Genomic DNA, 17485 nt, shown 5'->3' on the forward strand with positions numbered 1-17485 from the left:
ATTAGAAAAGCATTTTGTACTAAAGGCTGATGTGTCTATATCTAGGGCATGGATAAAACTTGGATGAAGATTAGCAATAGGAAGGACAAGGCTTATGAACTCGGAGTCAAAAATTTCCTCAAATTTGCATATTCTCAAAAAGTTGAAAATCAAAAAATTCCATGCCCATGTACACAATGCAATAATTTTTGTAACCAAACTAAAACAGTTGTGGGGGATCATTTATTGACTCAAGGCATTCGTAAAAGCTACACAAGATGGATACACCATGGGGAACAATTTCGACACCAAAATTGTGGGGATAGTACTAAACATGGGGATGGAGAGGAGGATAGTGATACTGAAGATTTAAATGACATGTTGCACGACATTGGGACAGCACAATGGGGGGACAATTGGGCTGGTAGGGAAGAATCAACAGATGATAGTCTAAATGCGAATCATAGTGACACAGATAACTTTCTTAAATTGTTAGAAGATGCAAAAAGGAGCTGTATCCAGGGAATCATTTTTACTCAAAGCTATCCTTTGTAGTCACTTTGCTCCATTTGAAAACAATGAGCGGGTGGACTATAAAGTCCTTCAATGCATTGCTGGAAATTTTTAGGCATGCACTACCTCCTGAAGCCACAGTTCCCAAGTCTTTTGCTGATGCTAAGAAGCTCATTCGAGACTTAGGTTTTAAATCTGAAAAAATCCATGCTTGTGTCAATGATTGTGTTCTCTTCCGCAAGGAAAATGAAAATTTTGACACTTGTCCAAATCTAAATTGTAAAGAACCTCGCTACAAGATGGCAGGTTCAAGAGTTCCACGCAAAGTTTTGCGTTACTTTCCTTTGAAGCCTAGGCTGCAACGATTATATACCCACAAAGAAATAGCTTCAGATAGATGACATAAAGAAAAGTGTGTGCATGATGATAACATCATGCGGCATCCAGCAGACAGTGAAGCATGGAAACACTTTGATAGGTTGCATCCGGACTTCACCGTTGATCCTAGAAATGTGAGGTTAGGTCTTGCAACTGATGGTTTCAATCCTTTTGGGACCATGAGTAGTGCTTATAGCATCTGGCCTATTTATCTAGTGCCATACAATCTGCCCCCTTGGAAGTGTATGAGAGATCCTTTCTTTTTCCTATCAATGCTAATTCCTGGGCCTAAATCCCCGGGAAATGAGATTGATGTTTACATGGAGCCTCTAATAGATGAACTGAATGAAATGTGGCTTGGTGTTGAAACATATGATGCATATAGTGGCAAGAAATTTGACCTCCGGGCAGCTTTACTATGGACTATAAATGATTTTCCAACTTATGCAATGCTGTCCGGATGGAGTACGAAAGGATATCAAGCATGTCCTATTTGCATGGTTGAGACAACTTGCGTACATTTACCACACTGAAAAAAGTTGTGTTACACAGGTCATCGCCGTTTCTTACCCATTGACCATTCTTGACGGCGAGAAAAAAAACCTTTCGATGGCAATGTGGACTTTAGGAATCCTGTTGCACCTTTATCTGGAAATGAAATTTTGGATCAGGTACAAAATATGGAGGTAAATTTTGGGAAGACCAAGGCGCAATCCAATGCAAAGAAACGCAAGCGTTCTGAGAGTGGTTTGAACTGGACAAAGAAAAGTTGTTTCTTTGAGTTACCATATTGGGCAGACCTCCTTCTTAGGCATAATTTGGATTTAATGCATGTGTCAAAAAATGTCTCAGAGGCTGTCATTGCCACAATTATGGATATTGAAAACAAAACCAAAGACCACTGGTTGTGTCGTCAAGATTTGAAGGATTTGGGTTTGAAAAAAGAGCTACATTTGATTCCAAATGGCGACTCTTATATCATGCCACATGCCTGTTACAGCCTAACCAAGGAGGAGAAAAAAAAAGTATGTGAGTTCTTGAATTCTGTCAAATATCCAGATGGGTTTGCCTCAAACATTTGCCGATGTATAAAGAATGGCTAGTTTCAAATTTCTGGAATGAAAAGTCATGACTTCCACATTTTATACAAAGGCTACTCCCACTTGCAATCCGTGGAAGTTTAACAAAAGAAGTTCGGCAAGTGCTATTCGAGTTAAGTGAATTCTTCAAAAAATTATGTGCTAGAACAATACATAGAGAGGTTCTGGAGGAGTTAGGCCAAAAAATTGCAGTCATCTTATGTAAATTAGAGAGGTTGTTCCCTCCAGCTTTCTTCGATATAATGATGCACTTGATGGTTCACTTGCCTGCTGAAGCTATCCTTGGCGGTCCAGCTCAATATCGTTGGATGTTCCCATTTGAGAGGTAGAGAGTTGTACATATAGCCTTGTAAGTTTTTTTTTATTAAAGACCACTGCAATCTTCTAATTTCTTTTATTTTCCTTTGAGAAAGACATATGACAGTGCTGAAAAGTTATGTTGGGAACAAGGCCCGACCAGAGGGATGCATTGCTGAGCGGTACATAGATAAAGAATGCTTGACATTCTGCTCTATGTACCTAGACAATATTGATACAATATTCAACAAGCCTGAACGAAACAATGATAGGGGATATAATACTGGTGAATTGTCCATTTTTTCATGCCCTGGTCGTCCATTTGGAGGGCCCAAAAGGGGCAATTTCCTTGACTCAGAGCTGGAAAAAATTCATACATTTATATTGAACAATTGTGATGAGCTTGAGGACTATATAACGTAAGCTTTTAATGTTAATTAAAGCTTGTACCTTTGTTCTATATTTTGATATGTTCAAAGGCAAATTTATACAAGGTGATTGTTTTTGTCTATAGTGCGCATAAAATGGAGTTGGAGGCAGAGAGTGTTGAAAATGTGGACCAAAGGCACGATAGAGAATTTGCAAAATGGGTTAAACAGCATGTATGTTTGTAGTGTCATTTGGACAGCCTACTTTTTTTTATCTCTAATACAACAAATTACTGATTTAGGTGAAATTGTCCTTACTAGGTTATGTATGGCAGCGAGGCTTCCAATGGTGTGCTTCGAGCATTAGCATTTGGGCTAGACAATCGAGTTTGCATGTATACGGGCTGCATGGTTAATGGGTATAGGTTTCACACGGAAAATCGGGAAAGGCAAAGAAAGACTCAAAACAGTGGTATTGTAGTTAGAGGTGAGCATGGTAACAATATGATCGATTTTTATGGTGTGATACAACAAATTATTGAAGTAAGATACTGGCTTGGGAAAAGAATTGTCACACTGATGCCATCAATCTTGAAACATATTTCTGAATCGATAGAGGCTTTTGTTAAATTTATTCATTAGGTAAAAACCTGAAAGGGCGCCTTTTTTAAAAATCAAAATCAAAATCAAAAAGAAGAAAAAAGAAGAAAAAGAAGAAAAGAAAACTAAATAGGCGGGGGCAACCTTAGTGAAAATCCAAAAGGGCACTAAGTTAGGTTTTGAAACACCGACTGAGTTGTGAATGGAAAGCTAGGGATCGACTGTTAAAAAGCTGGTGACTATGTTCATTTGGATTTCTCCTCATATTGAAATTCTTTTGGCAATGATAGGGCAATAATTGAGTGTTTATTACATTGATGTTTAGTCCTAATTTTGGCCAATTATTGTGCGGAGTAATGGATTTCTGCTCATATTTGGTATTGGTATTATTTACAGGTAATTGATATCAAAAGTGACACAAAGAAGTGAATTTTCAGAAGACCAGTCCTTCCAGAGAGTGCCCGCGCCAGTGACCGCAGGGCTGCGTGAAAAAGACGGACCGCGGATCCTATTCTTGGAGCTACCGCTATTCTTGGGAGACACATTTTGAACCTGCGTGGGATTAGGAAACAGATTCAGAGAAGACTTTTGACAACAATTCAAGGGGGAAAATAAGGAAGCAATCCCTTTTAGAAACAAACTCTGAGTTGGAAAGCAAGAGAGCGACGGAAAGACTTTAAAAGGAAGACTACAATAGACTAGGAATCTTATTTTCGGTCTTGGATCTTGTTTTGTTTTTATCTTTGTTTTTTTTCTCCAACGCAAGTTAGTAGACTAGCCGACGGATCCTTACTTCTTCAAACGACGAAACTACTTTGCAAGCTTTCGATTGCTTCATCATTATGAAGTAAGGCTAAGTTCTTTTATCTAGTTGAGGAATAATCAAGGCCCTGTGCACGAACAACTGTGAGATCGTTTTAATTGTTCTAAATTTGGCGTTTGTGAGTATTTAATTATTCTTTGTTTTAATAGCCTATTATTGTTTGGATCTATTGGATTAATGTGGCCAGTTATTCAATTGTCTAAATAGTATATTACCAATTAGGACAAGGGTGCGTATCACTTGATTGTCTTAAATTAGTGGCGAACGGGACAATTTTATTGCCTCGCAAGCAGTCTAATTGGTGCCGTAGGACTAATTAATCTAGTTTAAATGAACCCGCATGTGTATTTATTAACTAGAATTAGGTCTCTCTAATTCCTAAAGTTGTGAATAGATTAAATCCTTCGAGTGTCTCTGGAGTTATCTATTTTACAAGGGGGTAGTTTAAGAGCGTCTCTGGACTACCATATAATTAAGGAGAGGTGGTTCGGTGGTTGTTGAATTGCTTTAACCAATTTATTTGTGAACGTGTGAATTAATTCAGGTATCTATGATCAATTGCATGAACCGGTGTCAAGATTATCTCCTTGACTAGGTTGTGTCAATTAATTGATTATTACATTCTCTAGTTATTGCATCTCTTGCGTTTGGAAATTCAGCACTCTTACATCTATAATTTATTTCTTTTATCTCCCTTCCAAAAATCCCCCAATTACCTATGTGTGATAAGTCTACCGGTTCCCTGAGGAGACGACTCTACTTACCACTATACTCATTCAGTTTTGGTAGTAGATCTAATATAAATTTTATTTTTGGTAGTTTGACAGTAACCAGGCAACACTGAATTTCAGGAAGGTGATATCAGAAGAGGTCAAATGTGACGTTTCTTTCATCATAGATAGGCCACTCGAATTTGTATCCAAGTCTCTAAATCATCTTTCGTAAACTTAATAAAAGTCATTTTTCTCGTTGAAAATTATTTTGTAGTATTTTGTGTCGTTGCATGAAATAATTTTAAAACTTTTACGTGTTTTTCATTAAACTCAACCAAAAGACAATCCCCGTAATTTATCATAATTGGTACATAAATGTATATCTTATGGTATAAGTATGGTTGGCTGAGTACAGATACTAGCAGATCAAGAGAAGGTTGCATAAGTCTTCTAAATCGGACAGTTCGTCGACATCAAAAAGCTCACGTTTATAGGGTCCTCAAGGCTCGAGAACCACACAGTGGTGATATTATATTTCGTCGCGATTGTTTTTATTTCCTTTTGTAGGATTGGATTATGCATATCTTCTTGTAGGAAGAAAAAAACAATACTTATTTAGCTAAGTCTAATCTACACTGGAACAAATTTTTTTAGAAAGGTGATATTTGATCCCATAAGCAAGTTCAATATTTGCTCAGATAGATAGCAAAAATCACTTCACACCTTTTTGCAATGCATTTTTACTTTTTCATTGGGTTTGGATTTTATCCCACAAACTGTTATTTTGTTGGGTTTGGATTTTATCTCACCAACCGTTATTTTTGTTGGATTTGAATTTTATCACATCAACCGTTATTTTGTTGGGCTTAGGTTTTATCCCACCAACCATTATTTGTGTTGGGCTTGGGATGGTTATTTTGTTTGATTTGGATTTTATCCTACGAACCGTTATTTTTGTTGAATTTGGATTTTATCCTACCAATCATTATTTTGTTGGATTTTAATTTTATCCCACCAACCTTTATTTTGTTGGGTTTGGGTTTCATCCCACCAACTTTTATTTTGTTGGATTTGGGTTTCATCCCACCAATCGTTATTTTGTTGGATTTGGATTTTTTCCTACCAACTTTTATTTTGTTGGATTTGAACTTTTATCCAACCAGTTGTTATTTTATTGGGTTTAGATTTTATCCTACCGACTGTTTATTTTATTGAATTTGGATTTTATCCCACCAACTTTTTACTTTGTTGGGTTCGGATTTTGTCCCACCAATCTTTCATTTCTTTAGGTCTGGATTTTCCAATCCATTAGATTTTACTAGTTGTTTCGACTGGGATTAGATCCTACTGATCGATTTAAACACTTGCAGATTTTATTTGAAACTCACTTTGTTTGTTTTGATTCTGTTACAGTTGGAGCAAACATGTAAGTAATTTAGTGTTTACGTCTTTGTCTTGAACTTCTGCGAAACTCGGACAAAGAAAGGCAAGTTGTAGGCACCAAAAAATTTTATATTATTTATTCTTATTCTTATTTCATTTATTCATTTTATTTATTTTATTTTATTCCTACTTCTTACTTTTTCTAAAGAAAATCATTTCAATTCATTCTTAGAAAATTAGAAGGAAATTAGAAAGAAAAGGAAAGGAAAGATAGAAGAAAAGAAGAGAAAAAACAGGTTCATCAGATTTTTGTTTAAAAATTTTTTTTTTCTCCACACGCGCATCTTCTTCTTCGTAAGTTGGTACCGAAACCAGTATGTAGTACAGAGAGTTGTAGCTGGCATTTGGAGCAATTTTGATTGGCATTTTCCCTTTGTTTTCCCCCTAATACATTGTTAGTACAAGGAACCACATCACCTTCACACAATTCATCAAGAATAGTTTGGAAAAAAGCCATCTAATGGCTCAAAAATCCCGGCAAAGTAAGGGTTTCATCCATACCCTTGAAAGTAGGTTTTTGGCCACTTTATTCGATATAAAAGCAAGAGAAAGGCTTGAAAACGCAGCCATTAGGAAGATGTGAGAAAGGGAAGGCGGCCAAAAAAGAGAAAAAGAAGAAAAAAAGAACAGAAAAATTTTGTGAAAACCTTGAGCAAGGGTTGAGCATCCTGCCTCCTTCTTGAGCAAAATCCGACCTCAATCTCAGTAACTTCAACGTTTTTTCCAAATTTGCACTATCTACATTTGTAGAAGTGCAACTTCTGTTCAAAAATCTCCGAGAAAAAACCCCTCCAAGTACGTGAAATTCAGGCTCGAATCTGCTGCTTCATCAGCCCGTGAACATCCTGCCTCAAAATTTCGACTGTCAGATTCCAATCTTAAAGCTAACTTTTCTTGGATCTCCCACGTTTATTTGGTGTCTTTCAACATCAAAGGTAACCCGTTCAACCTTCTCCCTCCGTATAAGCTCAAATCTACAACAACTTTACCCCATTTTGTTCTTGGCCTTGTCTTTCCTTCCGCTATGTCTTTTGTGAACTCTTGGATTGAGATTTCTACCATGTGTGCATGTGACTAAATATGATATTCAAGTGATGAGATTTGGTTGAGTTTCCGGGCTGCACAATCTTGTTTTGGTCCAAATTTTGATGATTGTTGGTGGTATTTTGTGTTCTGATGAAATAAGAAAAGCATGCGGAAGAAAGCTTTGAAAAAGATTGCATGGAAGTTTTGAAAATTGTGACTTAACCCCTCAATTTCTGCATAATTATACTATGACCCAAAGCTTGGAAAAAATTAAAAAAAATTCTCTTTTTCAAGCTTTAATCCTCTTTTGTATATTTTAAGCATGTTTTTGAGTAAATTATTTCTGGTTTTAGAGCATGATTAAGGCTTAATAATTTTGGGTAGATTTAATGTTTTGTTGGATTTAGTAAAAAGAAGTTAAGATTTGGTTAATGTTATTTTGATTGAGTTTTTGATAAAGAGTTTGGTTTTACTTTTTGGGTTAATGACATGGGTTTGGGAGGATAAAACCCATGCATTTTAGCTGGGTTTGCTTGGACCAGAAGTTGGGCTAGCCCGTTCCTTTCCTTGGATATTTTGTCGGGTCAAAATAATTTGTCGGCCCAAAAAGAAAGGAAATGGCCCAAGTGGCCTTTCATATTGCAAAATCTCATACAAAAATTACAGTTTAGCCCTGACCTTTTAAGTAATTTTACTGTGGTTCTAAATTTTTTTTTATTTCTTGGAATTAGGTCTCTAATTTAATTGCAATTTAATCCTTGAACTTTATTTTTCTTTAATTTTGACCCCTAATCTTTGTAATAATTATAATTTGACCCTAAAAATTTTCTTTTTTACAATTAGATCCCTGATAGTTTTGATTTTTTAAGTATAATTTGTCTATTTTCTTTAATTGTTAACCATACTTCATTTAAATGCTTTTTAATTGGTAGATTGCATGATTATTTTAATTTCTTTATAATGATAAAGTGAATTTGCACTATGTTTACATGTTAATCCTTTTATTTGTTAATTAAACTGGTGTCTTGACCATTTTATTGATTTTGGAGTATAAATAGGACAAATCCAATCTCATTTAACCACTACTTCAAGGGAGGTACCTTCTTTTATTATTTTAAATCCTCTTATGTGTTCCTAGGTGTTTTTATATATGATTGCATGTTTTGAGTGTTTTTCTTTTTATTTTTTTCATTATTCATTTTAAGTTTTCATCCATTTTATTTATTTCATTTAATTTTTGATGATTTTTTGGAAGGCATTTAAATGTCAAATTGTAATAGATAGGTGCCCAAAAGATGTATTTAGTTAGGCTATGTAATAGATAGATTTTATTTTTGCTAGAAATATAATTTGTTAGATGAATGTAATAGTCAGGTTATTAGTTTTTCAAATTCCCCCCTTAGATTGTAGTTAGAGCCCCAAATATAATAGTTAGGTCTTTATGTGAGTTTATTTGCTTGTGTACTTGCATGCTTGTGTGTTTATATGTTTATTCACTTTCTTTATGATTTTTGCATCAAAATATTATGCTTTATGTGTTCGTGCTCTATTTGTTTTAATTATACTTTATATGGTTTATTTATCTATAATAAATGCATGACGTCACCACACTAATCTAATGCTAATTGTGGCCTTTTTCTCCGATTTCTCACTAGTCCAACGCTAGTGAGAACCTATAGAAATGGATTAATCCAATGCTAGACCCTTAGGGTCGTTTATGCGTTAGAATCACATTTTTGAGTGACATTTATTGCATTTCATGCATATTTTTATTTTTAGGGTCTTTTTCTCACCTTTCATGATTTTTCCTCTATATATTATCTCCCTTACTCCTATATGCGCGAAACATGACATTTAGACTTGCATTCCATTTAGGAAATTAGAAATAGGTTAGTCCATTTGCTTGACTGGATTAGGAAAATCATCCTTCAAATATGGGAAATGAACGAATATGGTTTTTTAACTTTAGCATGCTCTTTTCCCTTTTATAAGAAGGAAAATTCAAGTCACGGATTTTAGTATCCCATACCCATTATGTTGCATTCCCCTCTTTTAGGTCACATATATTTATCTATATTATAATTCTCTCTTTTTGAGTTTCATTTTTTACATATTCGTGATCTCTTCAAGGAATCACTCTTGGGCGTCGCAATTAATATGATTTGCACCAATTAAATTTTGAAGAGACATTCCGACCCTCCCAATACCCCTAGATCTAGATTCACATCCATGTAGAAGCATCCTAATATGATAAGTTTTATAGTTTAAACTAAGAAAATTTTCGACTAAATCTCGCAACTAATTTTGATTAGATTGAAAGGGTGCCTTACATTTGAACTTATCAAATCTTTGCCTTCCCTTTCTTCAATCGTGACTCCCAAACTTTGCTCTTTTGTTTTTAAAGACCTGAAGTCGTCTAAAAAGGGTTTTGTCTATATTTTTTTTATATATATTTGAGTGACTTGGTACACCTAAATTTAATATCAAGTGGCGACTCCTATTTTTCTTTAAAAACCCTTTTTAGACTAAATTTTGGACCCAAATCATCACACATTTTAAGTCCTATATTAGGCCCTTTTTCTTTATTTATTCTCTAAAATAAAAAACTAATTTTAGATAACCTCATCATTTTTTCAGCACTAAAATTTTATTTTAAAAAATGGGGCACGACAGTAGAAACTCTGAACCCAAAACTAACTATACCAGTGCTAAACTTTTCTAGCAAACCTGCATTGAATGGTGGAGTTACTAACAATGAGTTTCCATTTTTGCACTTTGGTTTAATTACATGGAAGGCTTTAAAGAAGTTAAAGAGTGGATGCTGCGGCAGTGGTTCTTTTCGAGGAGTTGGTGGCTGCGGAGGGAGGAGGGGAATAAAAGAATAGGATCTATGTGACAAATTGAAAATCCACAAGATTATTTCTTCTTTGACTCCAATCTAGGTCTGCAAACGAGTTGAACCGTGTCGAGTTTTGGCCTTATTGAATCGAGCTTTGACTTAATTTTATTGAACTCGAACTCGAGTTTGAGCTCGACGAGCTGACAATTTAAAGTTCGAGCTTGAGCTCGACTTGATTCGAGCCGAACCCGAGCTATAATTATTTTATTTTTAAAAAAATAAATAAAATAATATTTTTTCTTAATAAATAATAAAATATTAAGGATATATATGTAATTTTACTATTAAAATAAAAAATATATATATACTTAAAATAAAAAATATAAAAAATATATATATACTCGAGCTCGCGAGCTGAGCTTAATATTTTGAGCTCGAGTTCGAGCTTGAGTCAAGTTTGGCTCGCGAGCGGTTCGGTTCGTTTGCAGCCCTACTCCAGTCATTCAACTCAAGCAGCCAACCAGCTGTTTGCGAAACTCATCTGGGTCGGACCCTCCAATATTATTGGGCCTTATTATCTCAACTCACTTTTTCGAGCTTTCATAATGTAATCTACTCGAGATTGAAGTTCATTGCTAAGGGCCGTCTGCGACATGAATGTTAGTTTCTGTTTTAACCTCAAAATAAAACAGAACATAAATGTGTTTGTTTCATTGCATCATTTCTCTTTCACAAATAAATCAAAGTGCAAAATTACACTTTACCCCCATATGATTTAGTTTTTTTACATAACCTCCTATAATTTCTAAAGCTATACATAATCCCCTCATGATTTGGATTAAAGTGTCAAAGTGACGAAATTTGCAACCCATAATGGAGTCACCTAAAATATAAAAAATATCCCTATGAAAAATTGAAAATTATTTATTAACCATAAGGGGATTATGTATACATTTTGAAAATCATAAGGGGATTATATGGTAAAACATTAAACCATAAGAGATTATATGGTAAAACATAAAGGTATACAGGATTAGAGTATCATACATATTATATTTATATATTTGGTCACTTCGGCCATTTTAATTTTTAAACACGGTAATTTCTATATTTTCATAGGTTTCGTTACGAATGATTATTTCCATTGTTTTGACACTTTAATCCAAACTATGAAGAGGGTATATATAGTTTTTAAAACTACAGGAGATTACGTGAAAATTAACTATACCACAAGGAGGTAAATTGTAATTTGCCCTAAATCAAAATAAACGGTATGATAGAGGAGGATCTTTGTTTCTTGTTTCAGTCTTTATACAATATTTGTAACTATACTCCCCCTGTTATCTTCAATTTTTCCTTAGAATATTTTTAGGCAAATTGTTAATAAGGAAATAAGCTTGTATAACGTGTTCAAGACTCAATGCGTCAAAAATGCAATACTGCTGAATACTATATCATGTTCTAGGTAGGTATGGTAAATACTATACAAAGAAAGCATGTGAAATTCCCAACCCAATAGCGAGGTCCCAATTTGCCTTTGCATAAGGTGACATTGTGTAATTAAGCAACAACAAAGCATATTTCCTTAACAATAGCTCTCATTACACGGTTCCTGGTCTTTCAGCTCATAGACGGTTGCAATAAAGTCAGTCAGCTGAGCTTGTGAGCAATGTTATCATAAGAGTAGTGCCTATTATACCACACATCTTTTTTTTTTTTTCTTTTGCGTATTCATCCCACTTGTTTCTCATAGACTTTTATTCTTGCATTACTAGTCTCAAATGTAGCATAATTTATGTATGTATGGTTTTGCATTATGGAGAATTAATTGATAATGAATTCTATTATTTTTTTTGTTAATTGTATTGATATTTAAATGCTTAATTAGATATCCATTCGAACTATAAAGAATATGAACTATAAGTAAATCAGATTCGTTTTTCTTTCTTTAATTTTAATAGATTATCAGTTGAATTTAAGATGAAATTAATATTTTGTATAATTGTTTGAATCATTCAATAAAATTATTAAGGTAACGGGGAAGAGGTAGGGGAAAATATTAAGGTAAACAAATAGCAAAGTAACTATTTTAAAACTTTCCATTGAAACTTTTGATTTAATAGATAGGAAAGTAAATAAATTGTGCCCTCATTAAGAGAGCAATTTTGTACGAGTTCAAAGTATTTAAATGTCTCTTGGTTGTATACAGTTGACCTAGTATAGTCTCTTTTTAATGAAATAATTTTTTATTGTTTTACTTCTTTGATTCTATAGATAAATAATTCAAATCAGATGATATAGTGTCGTTAACCACTATGTACTCTATATAGAATAATATAGACACAACATTATCATTTAACCTAAAAGTATATCTTCATTAAATAAGTTAAAATTGGATAATAATACACATTTGTTGTACGAAGCAAAAATTAGGAGGCTGTGGTATAGGAAAGTTTGAAATAGGATTTTATTGCTAAAACAATTTTGACTGTTAGTCAATGTTTAGCTCCATCATTTGAAATGTGCTTAAAATTATAAATATTGGAGACTAAATTTATTTGTGTTGAAATATTATCATTTTAATACGTAACTGAACATTCACATTCATAACCTGCCCATCATGTGACCCCATCCTCAGCACACCTCTTTATTAGGTTACCGGTAATCTTTTATTTCTTTTCTCTTATTTTGTGCTTCATTTTCAAGGTGAAGTGAGGCTTGTCAGTTGTTGTCCTTTGGTTCCTATTGACTTGACGTGCGGCATATCTCACGTGCAGTTGTGTCAGTCTAATACCAATGAAATGGTAGAAACCACCGTACCATTTGAAGAAGCTTCGTCTAGTCTAGCCTTGGGAAACTTATGAGTTCATTTATTTGGTAGAAAGTAGAAACACTTGAAATCTATCATTTACAATCTAATGGTAGTATTTTCTTTCATTTTTCTTGAAAATCAAATGGTTTGTTTGGATAGGAGTTTATTTGAATAATTTATTTGAGATAATTATTATAGTATTTTTTATGATGTGATGTATATGAGATGAAAAGATAATTAAAAAAATAAAAAGAAAGGCAATTTGAAATTTGTGAACTAAATTATTTTTTTTAAATTATGTCAATTTGAAAGAAAGGCAAGCGCAGCTCTATATTGACCATTAGTACTCTTCAGTTTTATTGAAAGGAGACACGTTAACATCAATTGAAATCATTTTCCAAGCTATGATGAGAAAAAGACGAAACCTACTACATATACCTCGTCGAGTAACGTTGACGCCAGATTTGAATCTCAAGTTTCTTCTACAAGTGACACAGTAAGTCAATATTTAGATCATTTACGTAAATTGCTACATGATTAGTAAAGAAGTGAACAAGACAACTGGAACATTTTTCAAAAATGTCGGCTGAAACCTCTTAGCACTACAACGATGAATGTGCATCTATTGGTTTTCAGATGTGTACATATTTGTATCATGTTTGATTTGGTGTATTTTCTTTCGTTGTTGGTGCAGATTTATTGAATGAAATTTATTCTTTTTTACAAAAAAAAAAATCCCCATATAAAACCAATATAAAACTTCAATCCAACTTGAGCTTAAAAAAGAAAAACCTGAGAGTCTACCATGAAGATGACGAAAGAATATAGAATTAAGCTTAAACTTGCTAATTCGTGTAGCCAACTCTGCTTAGTAGTAGTATTAGTTGTCCTTGCAAGTCTAACAATCCCAGCGGATTGTTTCCATCATGATGACCATTATCCGGAAGCCATTGCTGCTCTCTTCGTCTTTGGTGATTCACTTATTGATCCTGGGAATAACAACTACATCAACACAAGTACAGGTTTCCAGGCCAACTTTCCCCCATACGGAGAATCATTCTTCAAATATCCATCGGGAAGGTTTTGCGACGGCCGTGTAATTACGGATTTTATTGGTAAGTATGTAGGAGGTAGCCTGACTTCTTAAATAAAATCAACAAGATATGCACTTAATTATGTCCTTTATACATATATATATATATATGTATGTATATGTGTGTGTGTGTGTACGCTTCAATAACAAGCTTGCTTTGTTGTTATGACCATTTGCAGCTGAATACGCAAAGCTCCCTTTCATTCCACCTTATCTCCAAATTGGCTACCAATATCAGCTGGCTTATGGTGCAAACTTTGCATCTGCTGGCGCTGGTGCTCTAGTTGAAACCTATCCCGGATCGGTAAATAAGAGAAATGACCACCAGTGATGTAATATTGCCATTTCCCAACATATATAGGTAATTGATTTCGAGTCATTTCTCAGGTTGTCGACCTTAAAACGCAGTTGTGGCATTTCAACGAGGCTGAAAAACTATTGATTTCGAATATCGGTAGAAGAGGAGCAGAACGAATCGTATCCAATTCTGTGTACTTGTTTAGCATAGGGGCAAATGATTACTTCAGCGATTCAACAAAATCCAACATATTTAAGTCGTTTACCCCGGAGGATTATGTAGCAATGGTGGTTGGCAACATTACAGCTGCTCTCGAGGTAAATTTTTAATTTTTACTACTAGACAATAGTCAATTAGCCATTATAGAGCAAGGCGAAGTGATTGTTAGCATGCATAACAGGAAATATACAAGAAAGGTGGGAGAAAATTTGGAGTTGTAAATATGCCGCCTCTAGGCTGTGCACCAGTCTATAGAGCTGCCGATTTGGCTGCTGGAGGGACTGGAGAGTGCAATGGACAGGTGACAGCTTTGGCCAAGTTACACAATGTCTTACTTTCCAAAAGACTCGAGCACCTGCAGAAGCAGCTCAAAAGCTTTAGATATTCATATTTTGACTTTTTCGCTGTTTTTGTCGATTTATTTGACAATCCATTAAAATACGGTACGTGCATCAACTTTATTGCCTATTAGGAATAGTTTTCCCCAACTGTTAAAATCATAACTATGTATTCATCAACTATGCCATTATCAAAGTATATAATTGATTTTGCATGTTCCTGTCTAAGTTTGTTATTTTAGTATCAAAGTATATAGTTGATTCCTAGATTGTACTGTACAAATTTAATTGAAATTCACAACTGTAGAAAACCCTGAATTCACTAGTTAAATGGTTGCTAAATTTTTCAGCAAACCTTCCATAATTCTAGCAAGAATGCGAACATGGTGGAGTAACTAACAATTAGCTTCCATTTTTGCTATTGCATTTAATTACTCCCATAACAAGGCTTTAAGGAAGTGAAGAGTGCATGCTGCGGCAGTGGTCCTTTCCGAGGAACAAACAGCTGCGGAGGGAGGTGGGGAATAAAAGAATACGAGCTTTGTGGCAATCCACAAGATTATTCCTTCTTTGACTCCGTTCATCCAACTCAAGCTGCCAACCAGCAGTTCGCGGAGCTCATCTGGGCTGGACCCTCCAATGTTACTGGCCCTTATAATCTCAAGTCACTTTTTCAGCTTTCACTGTAACCTGCTCTACTCAAGATTGAAGTTCATTACTAAGGGACCATTTGTGACATTTATGTTTCTTAATTTCTGTTTTTACTTCAAGATAAAACAAAACACCTGTTAATATATATATATATTGGTTGCCAAAAACAATACATAAATGTGTTTGTTTCATCATATTGTTCCATGAATAAATTGAAATAGACTGTTTGATGGAAGAGGATCTCTGTTTTTTGATTGCCAAACCTTGGGGAATTTACTTAAATCTCACAAGGTGCCAGGCTACCTAATGTTGAATGATAAGCTATTCAGATTCTTCTAAACTGATACCTGATTATAAGCTGCAGATGAGAAAGTGACCTCAAAGATCGTTGGGATCTGATCCAGCAAACAAGCAGATATTAATGAATGTAGAACTGCATAAAATGATTTTTTGATCTTCTGGGAAATTCATGGACTCAATTCTCTTTATCGTTTTGGTTTGTTGACAAGAAACAACAAAGAGAGAATTTTACTAGGGTGATTTTGTATGGTTTTTGAGCAGCAGCATGATTGATTAGCTGATTGTAGTATTCAGTTCCACATTACAATATTCAAAATACATTTTAGCCATTATGCAGAGGAGTGTTATGAAATAGTTTGCATTTACCCTTGAACATGTAGAAAAGCTATATGCCAATATATTGAATTGTAGATACTGGATTGCAAATGTCAAAGTTTTCTAAATTAAAATGATTTTCTAGTTATAAAGGATATGAAGCAGAAAGAGAAGTCCAACATTCCAATCAAATCCTACAATACAGAAAATTTCTTTTTCAACTGTTTCCCCCCCTTTTGTCTTGCTGTACAAGGACCTTACTCCTCCAGTCCCTGCTGTTCTTTTGCTTTTTCTCTCCAAATGAATCAAAATAGAAATCCAACCATAGTGGATATATCTAAAACCAGACCTGTAGAGTTTATTCATTCATTCATTTTTGCTCCTACTCTTCTAAATTTTTCTAATTGCATACAGCGTTTTAGCTTCATAACCTATTCCCTACGGGCCAAATATCTGGAGGCTATGATGTCTATAAGCTGGAAAAATGACCAAGTGGCTGGTCTGCTAATCCTCAGCAAAAGTCTTCCTGTCTTAGCTTGGTGTATGCAATGGAATCCACGAGCAATCCACAAGAGGAAAATGAACTGCCAGGATTTAAAACTAATTCAATTGAAGTAAAAGTGATAAAAAGACAAAAACCAACCTCTAAATTATTGATTACACCTCATATTTTTGTTATATAAAGATGAAAACTTTACCCTAGACTACAAACCTGTAGCATGTTTTATATTTGTGTAAAGGACATAATAATTCACAAAGCATAGTCGGATGATGTGCCCGAGAAATTATCTATTCATACAATTACAATCACAACATAAAAGGTGAATTTGTATCATGTTGCAAATTGTCACTTCTCTTTTACTCCAGTTGTCTAAGCACCTGAGTAAGTAAGAAAAGGATAGTAATAATTTCTGCTAAGAAAAGGATAATAATAATGACATATATCTTGCTTTCATTTTTAGTTTTGGAGTGATGTATTCCTGAATTTCGTGCCTCAATCTGTAACCCATATCCAAGAAAGAAGATAAATATAACTACTGATGTGATTCTCACTTGACACGATCTAGACAACCAATCACCAATCGTTTAGGTAGCGGAAATTTGACCCAAATCTAATCCCCGAGATAACGAACACTATTGATACTATCTCAACCCGTTATCTAACGAACTAGCGAACCAAATTAAAGGTAGATGAACACCACAACCAAGGAGTTACTTGATTGATAAGTTCAATTGAACAATTTGAGAAAGATTCTCAAAATATTCAAAGAGGCTCTCTTGGAAAGAGAAAAGTGAAAACTCACAATTTTATTAATATCAAGACTGATTGTAAAGGTCTCTTGCCTTGGCTATATATAGCCATACAATTGACATCCTAAA

General features: G+C 34.4%; 2 protein-coding genes across 2 annotated transcripts; both read left to right on the forward strand.

The window, feature by feature from the left end:
• Positions 1-926: 926 nt before the first annotated feature.
• On the forward strand, positions 927-3277 carry LOC140036430 (uncharacterized). Its single transcript, XM_072077836.1, has 6 exons — positions 927-1385; positions 1542-1933; positions 2116-2295; positions 2384-2686; positions 2782-2869; positions 2957-3277. Exons 1-6 carry the CDS (start codon positions 927-929, stop codon positions 3275-3277), a joined length of 1743 nt encoding a protein of 580 aa, XP_071933937.1.
• Positions 3278-13629: 10352 nt separating this feature from the next.
• On the forward strand, positions 13630-15725 carry LOC113723662 (GDSL esterase/lipase 2-like). Its single transcript, XM_027246650.2, has 5 exons — positions 13630-14006; positions 14164-14288; positions 14372-14599; positions 14683-14944; positions 15287-15725. The coding sequence occupies exons 1-5, from the start codon at positions 13697-13699 to the stop codon at positions 15526-15528; spliced, it is 1167 nt and encodes a 388-aa protein (XP_027102451.2). The 5' UTR covers positions 13630-13696; the 3' UTR covers positions 15529-15725.
• The last annotated feature ends 1760 nt before the right edge of the window (positions 15726-17485 follow it).

This window comes from Coffea arabica, chromosome 2e (assembly GCF_036785885.1).
Source record: "Coffea arabica cultivar ET-39 chromosome 2e, Coffea Arabica ET-39 HiFi, whole genome shotgun sequence".
NCBI lineage: Eukaryota > Viridiplantae > Streptophyta > Magnoliopsida > Gentianales > Rubiaceae > Coffea > Coffea arabica.